Raw genomic sequence first — 6600 nt, 5'->3', positions numbered from 1 at the left:
TACCTGGGGTATCTGGTGTTGGGGCCAACCACTTGCTGCCAGCCTAAGGACAGGGCCAGCACAGAGAGGGCAGAGTCAAGAGCATCATAGGACTGGGAGCTAGAACCCTGATTTTCCTGTCTACAGACAAGCTGTTTCATTTTGGCTCTCGTTCTGCCTCAACCCTGACCTGCCTCAATCACAGCTGAGCAAAGAAAAAAGAAAACGTGCAATAGGTCAGGGAGGTCAGTATGTCACTTGGTCTCTCTCCTGAAAACCTCTGATCTGAACCCAAAAGAAATCCATGCACACACTTCTTTACACTTCTTACACTTCTGTTTATTCTTCCTTCTCATGAAAACCACTGACATGTGCCTTTCACGGGGGAGGGAAGACAATGCTGCAAGAGTGTTCAGGATCCCTGGGCTGAATTCTCAGGTGGTAACCTAGGAAGCCAGACATCCAGGAGGCCAGGCCCCTAGGGTCCTGGAGCTGGGCACCCCCTGAAGGGAAGTTCGGAGGGCAGTTCCACATGGGCCCCATGAGCTCTTCTTCTCAGCCCAGGGAGCTCATCAGGGTCTGGGCCTGCTTCAGTTCTGCAGGGGCAAGAGGTAGGTAGGTAGGTGGCAATTAGGCAGGATCCGGGAGGGCCCCTTACCCTCCAGGTACAGCTGAGCCTCACCTGCCAGGAGGACCTGGAACTTGTCTGCTGAGAGGGACATGGTAACAGGCTGGGCCGGGGCACCCGAGGCAGCTGCCACCTCCAGCCGCAGGTGCACCATGGGCTCTTCCACGGACCGCAGCAGGCTAGAACTCAGGGTGTAGTCCACCCGCCAGCCCACGCCTGTCAGCCTATTCACTGCAAGACCGAAAGGGGCTCAGGGTCACAGGCAGGGGAGCCAGGCAGCCCTAGCCCATACCCTGGTTCAGCCCTGAACCCTTCAGGGCTATGTGGCCTTTGAGAAGCTCGCATCCCTCTGATCCAGGAGCTCAGATTACCCATAGCAGATCTCAGAGGAAAGAAACCGGGGCTGGTGTCAGGAATCCCAGCTCTGTGACTGCTCGACATGTGATGTGGTTAAGTCTCCTTTCTGAGGACAAACACCTCCCAAGCCACATGCACCTTCTAGAATGGAGCCCAGCCCCCACCCGGGCACCCCACACTCACCTCGCAAGCTGCAGGCCCGCAGGTGCTCCTGCAGGGAGCTTTGCTTCTCCTCATAACAGCGACACAGGCTGGCTGCATGCTCTGGGGGCCGAAGGGAGGTCCCCTGAGCTAGCAGGTGGGTGCTGGGGCTTAGGCCACTCAAAGGGCAGGTCTCAGGCTCCTGGCCCAGAGGGCAAGGTGCATCTCAGGGTCACACAGCCTGACCTTTGCCTGGCACCCCTTGGCCCACAGGTTACCCACCTGCCTGCCCTCATCCCTGTACCTTTGGGCAGCCCCAGCTGCTGCAGTTCACTGGACAAGGACTCGCCATCCACGCTATGCTTGGCCGCACTGGAGAGGATGAAACTCAGCACTGCCACTGTGGCCTTCACATCACCCGACTCTGGGGGGAGCCATGGGTGGAATGGGGGGTGTCGCTGTGGCCCCAGCCACCTCCTTGACACCCCACTATCTTCAGCTCAGAGCCCCTAGGCCTCCTTGAGCCATGAGCACCGCTACTGCCCCACTGGGAGTGGGCAGAGGACCCTAGGGCTGGCAATGTCTTTCTTCCCTCATGCTCCTCTGCTGAGGCAGGTGGGTCAGAGTGGGCTGTTGGGAGGAGGGGCCTCTGTGCCAGGCCCCAGGCTGAATACCCGGGTTTGCCCAAAGGTCTGCGGACCCAGTGGGGTACTCACCAAACCTGGCATCAGCGGTGAGCTTCAGGATCTTCTCATACTGTGGAGAAAGGAGGCCCTCAAGGGGTGCCGGACCCCCGCTCACTAGCCCCCAACCCCTGGCCTGCATCCTGTGGTAAGGACACGAGGTATCTAGGGAGGGTGGGAGCTGATCACCCGTCTCCCTGGGTCTGGTGCACTTTCAGGGCAGTGGGGGTCACAGGGTCATGGGACAGTGGGGTGCGGGGCCCTGCACTCACGTCAATCCCCTGTCCCAGAAGGTCCTTCAGCACCTGGCTACACAGCAGCCTCAGCTTCACGGAGGACTGGAGGGGAAGGCCTTACATCAGCCAGACTGACCCACCTCACCCCTCCATGCTGGTGGGCTGGCTCAGAGAAGGCTGGCCACATACCTGATCAGTCACACAGCACGTTCGGATAGCCCGAGAGCACTGAGGCCCCAGCTCAAGAGTGACCTCCCCACCCTCCACCCTCAGAGCCCCCAGCCGCAATCCCTCTCTGCCCCCACCCCCAAGACCCTATGCACTCAACAATTTTGGCCAGCGTGCTGATCTCTGCCAGGACCCAGTCAGGACAGTCCAGGTCACCACAGAACCGGAACCTCTGCAAGGGAGTAAGGTAGGTGGTCAGGCTGGAGGGCCGGCTGACGTATGGCCAGGTGTCTCCCACGCTACTGCTCCTCAGGGTTCCTGCTGCCTGTCCAAGATGCGTGCCCTCTGGCCCACGTCTTCCCCCCTACTACCAGGCTGTTTGGAGAACCCTCTCCCTGACTCACCCTGCCACCAAACCTTGTTCTCGTGGCTGTCCCAGGCATTCATGTGCTCAGCAGACATGACTGGGCACCTTCTCCGTGGGAGAGCCCACTCTAAGCGCTGGGGTGCAGCATGGAACACAACAAAGTACCTGGCCTCAGGGTGCCGGTGACCATCTCACCTTCTCCTCCTTTCCCTCCCCAGCTCCAGCCATACTGGCCTCCCTGCTGCTCCTGTTGCAGATTAAACATGGCTTGCTCTCTCACTTCACTCAGGTCTCTGCTCAAATGACACCTCTTCTGATGGACTTTCTCTGACTATGCTTTCTTAAATAGCCCCTCACACATGGAAATTTTTGGGGTCAGTGGATGTATTCATTATCTTGATCATGGTAATGTTTTCACGAGCATATACGCATCGAAACTTATTGAACCATATATTTACACACACATGGTTTGTTTTATGTCGATTTTATCTCAAGGAAGCTGTTCAAAAAAAATAAAACAGCTCTTCACCATCATGCTTTAGCTGTTTATCTTTCCTTCTTGATCTCCATGGCATTTATCACAGAATATATCACATTTTATTACTTATTCAAGGCCCATCTCCTCTGTTAGGATGCAAACCCACCTGGTTAACCACATCTTGACAATATCCTCCACCCCCTGATCAACTGTCCTTTGTCCTGTTTCTGTGGCAAAGCTCTAACACACAGCAATATACATGTTCATCTTCCCACGCCTCTGTCTGGGCTGCTTACAGATGATGGGAACAGAACCCGCAAACTGGGTACACGGTCAGTCCACGCTCTCCTGATTCTGCTGGGCCCTCAGTGCAGCCCCATAATCCCATGTCCTCTACTTGGCCCCATCGTTCACCTTATCAATCACTTCAGACCTGCTCCATGACCCTTCAACCTCCAATCCTTTTCACCTGTCATCCCCCTGATCACACCTGACCCCACTGCCCTGGGGCTTCTACATGGGCCTCCAGTGAAGTTCTCTAGCCATGGTCACAAATGACTTTCTTCACTAAATCTAGTCTTCCTCTTCCTTAACTCCTCAGCAGCGTCTGACACAAACACATCCTTCTTCCTGAAGCCACGTACTCTTCCGGGTTTCTCCCGATGGCCTGGCCTCTGTCTCATTTTCTGGCTCACCCTCCTTTCCCCAGCCCCCAAGTGGTGATCCCTGTCATTATTCTGGGGCAGGGGACTGGGACTGCTGGTGAGGTGGTGGGAGTGTTAAGGACAGCCTTGTACTTCTGCTATTTCAGGAGTTTTTACCCATTTTGTGGCATGGACTCATCAGGCATCTGGTGAAGTCTATATAGGCTTTTCCCAAAATGATGTTTTTAGATGTACAAAATACACAGGAGGGTCTTCCCTGGTGGTCCAGTGGTAAAGAATCTGCCTTCCAATGCAGGGGATATGGGTTCGATCCCTGGTCAGGGAACTAAGATCCCACATGCCGCGGGGCAACTAAGCCCACGTGCCGTAACTAAAGAGCCACGTGTCACAAACTACAGAGCCCATGCGCTCTGGAGGCCACACCACAACTAGAGAAGAGAAAACCCGCACGCCACGGCTAGAGAGAAGCCCGCGCACTGCAAGAAGCTCTGCAACGAAAGATCCCACATGCCGCAGTGAGGTCCCGACTCAGCCAAATAAATAAATAAATATTTTTGTAAATACATAGGAAAAACTCCATAATAAAAGAAACTAATTAAAAGTTATCAAAATAGGGAGTTCCCTGGTGGCCTAGTGGTTAGGATTCTGGGCTTTCACTGCCATGGCCCTGGGTTCAATCCCTGGTCAGGGAACATAGATCCTGCAAGCCGCGTCGAGTGGCCAAAAAAAAAAGTTATCAAAGTATTCAAAACAAATTGGTGATGTGACATATGTTTCAAGTCAAATAATGACAGTAATTTAGAAATGAGCATAAACGATATGTAAACAATGCCAACAGCTGTAATATGAAAATATCTGATTTCTATTAGTGACAAAGTCAGAGGTGCTGCTAATCATAGTGGGGTTTGTTGCCAACACTCATAATTGAAGAAAATACTAAATTTCAGTTTGAAGTTAGCCAAAATTGAGAGGTAATATTTTTCCTAACTTCATGGGTCCCTGACTTCTACCCACAGAAGTCTTCTACCATCTCTGCATTTTTTCTGACTTCTACCATCTCTGTATTATTTACTTTTTTACCATAAGCACGTGTTCCTTGTGCAATTTCTTAAAATGCTGGCTTTTCTCTAAGTTCTGTCCTAGGTCCTCTCTTCCCAACTAATATTCTGGCTGAGACAGGTTACACATTTCATGGTTCAGTGATCATCTTTGTGCTGATGACTCCCAAATTTATAACTGCCATTGTAGATTCTCTTCTGAGCTCCAGACACTTAAATCTAGACTGTCTCCTAGCCAGCTGCACCTGGCAGCTCAGACGCCTCACTCAGCGCGTATCAAAGTAACTGGTTCTCTTCCAGCTGAAACCTGCCCCCACCCCAGTGAGCACCACCACCTGGGAACCACGCCCAGACCCCTCCCTCTCCTTTTTCCCCCACACGCATTTAGTCCCTGAGCCCTGCTGATTTCCCCCACTTCTATCTCCACTCTCTCCACCCTATCTTAAGTCACTACCATCTCCTGGGGGGCCTGCTGCCCCAGGCTGGGCTCTCTGTTCCTCTCTTGCTCCCTCCACAAGTCAGCTGAAAGGCTCTTCCTAGCTTCCCAACACCCTCTTCTTAAAGTCCAAACTCCTCTATGTGGCTTTCAAGACCCAGCAAGCTTTGGTCTATGCTTACCCGTCGAGCTTCATCTTTCACTAGCCTGCAGTTTCTACTCTTCCAGGTGATGAAATGCATTCATTCCTAGGGAGCCATGCTCCCTCTCACCTGAAGCCTTTGAATGCTGTTCCCTGTCTGAAGATACAGCCTCCCACCAGCCCCGTTCCATGCCTCCTAACCCCTGGTACGCAAACTGCACTGCACCCAGCTAGCTTTCTTCCCTGCTCCCAGGCCCTCATATGATGTCATCCTTGGGTCGCCTCCCTGACACTATGTACAAGGTGAGTTTGGCCCCTTCCCCTCGTCTTAGCTATGACTGCCCATTCAAACTTCCAGCGTGGCCCTGCCCTCCTGCAGCCAAAGTCTCAGTGCCTAGCACAGTGCATGGTATACAGCAGGCACTCACAGCCTGTTGAAGGAATGAATGGATGTATGAGTTGGGAAATCCCAACCCCAAATCTACTCCTTTCTGGCTCTGGGAAGAGCGAAGGGCCTTCCTAACAGTGCAGAAGACTGAGCTTAACTGTAAGCAAGTTTTTCTCCAGGTCCCACAGGAGCGCTGGGAAGTGGGCACCTTTGGGAGGGCCTCTTGGGGCAGAGGAAGGCCTGGAGGGACAAGCCCCAGCTCGTGTCCCGGGGGTGCGCGGGCCCTTGCTTCCCATCAAGGCACTCCTAGCCTGCCGGCCCGCCCTGCCCTACCCATCCTGCAGGGAGGAGGGTGAAGGGAGGCTTTTTTCTACCAGAGCCTCGGCCCTCACGACTGCACCCAAGTGTCTGCTGAGGGGCCCGGCAGACTTCCCATCTCCTCGCACCCGGCGCCCCACCCTTCCCGCAGCCGCGGCGGTGAGATTTGGGGGTCTCGTACTCTGCCCGCCCCCAGTACCCATTGCCTCGTATCACCCCTCAGCCCTCACCATCGCGCCAGGAAGCCCGCGCCCAAGACTTCCACCTTCCGGTTGCGCCGGGTCAGGTGATGTGGCGGTCACGTGACGCTGGGGCGTGGGGGCGGAGGCCTCCTCGGATCGGGGCGGGAGCAAGTCGGCCAGTTCCGAGCTGTTGGGGCGGAATACCGGGTCCGTTTCTCAGTCCCCAGAACCTTTCCCTGGAAAGGGCCAGCGCCAACCCCCAGGTTAACTGAGAACAGAACCAAAGCAGTAGGAAGAGGTAGTAGAAACCGTTTAATTTGTTCGCCTTAAGGGAGCGGGAGCCTTCCGTTCTGCCGGGGTATTCAGGTTGTCTC

At 54.4% G+C, this 6600-nt stretch overlaps 1 protein-coding gene across 1 annotated transcript; it reads right to left on the bottom strand.

Annotated features, from left to right (window-relative positions):
- Nucleotides 1-296: 296 nt before the first annotated feature.
- COMMD4 (COMM domain containing 4) lies at nucleotides 297-6330 on the bottom strand. The gene is made up of 8 exons (XM_065900775.1): nucleotides 6275-6330; nucleotides 2353-2424; nucleotides 2061-2126; nucleotides 1822-1861; nucleotides 1410-1529; nucleotides 1148-1228; nucleotides 662-838; nucleotides 297-575 (listed from the first exon to the last, which is right to left on the bottom strand). Exons 1-8 carry the CDS (start codon nucleotides 6275-6277, stop codon nucleotides 535-537), a joined length of 600 nt encoding a protein of 199 aa, XP_065756847.1. The 5' UTR covers nucleotides 6278-6330; the 3' UTR covers nucleotides 297-534.
- Between the last annotated feature and the right edge of the window lie 270 nt (nucleotides 6331-6600).

This window comes from Phocoena phocoena, chromosome 2, assembly GCF_963924675.1.
Source record: "Phocoena phocoena chromosome 2, mPhoPho1.1, whole genome shotgun sequence".
In the NCBI taxonomy this organism is placed as follows: Eukaryota; Metazoa; Chordata; class Mammalia; order Artiodactyla; family Phocoenidae; genus Phocoena; species Phocoena phocoena.
The sequence above is the reverse complement of the archived record's forward strand: the minus strand, read 5'-3'. Positions and strand labels throughout refer to the sequence as shown.

Coding starts and splice junctions, on each gene's coding strand:
- COMMD4 (XM_065900775.1), bottom strand. Junction 1,229..1,409: donor GCAGCTGGGGCTGCCCAAAG/GTACAGGGATGA, acceptor TTCGGCCCCCAG/AGCATGCAGCCAGCCTGTGT. Junction 576..661: donor GTTCCAGGTCCTCCTGGCAG/GTGAGGCTCAGC, acceptor TTGCCCCTGCAG/AACTGAAGCAGGCCCAGACC.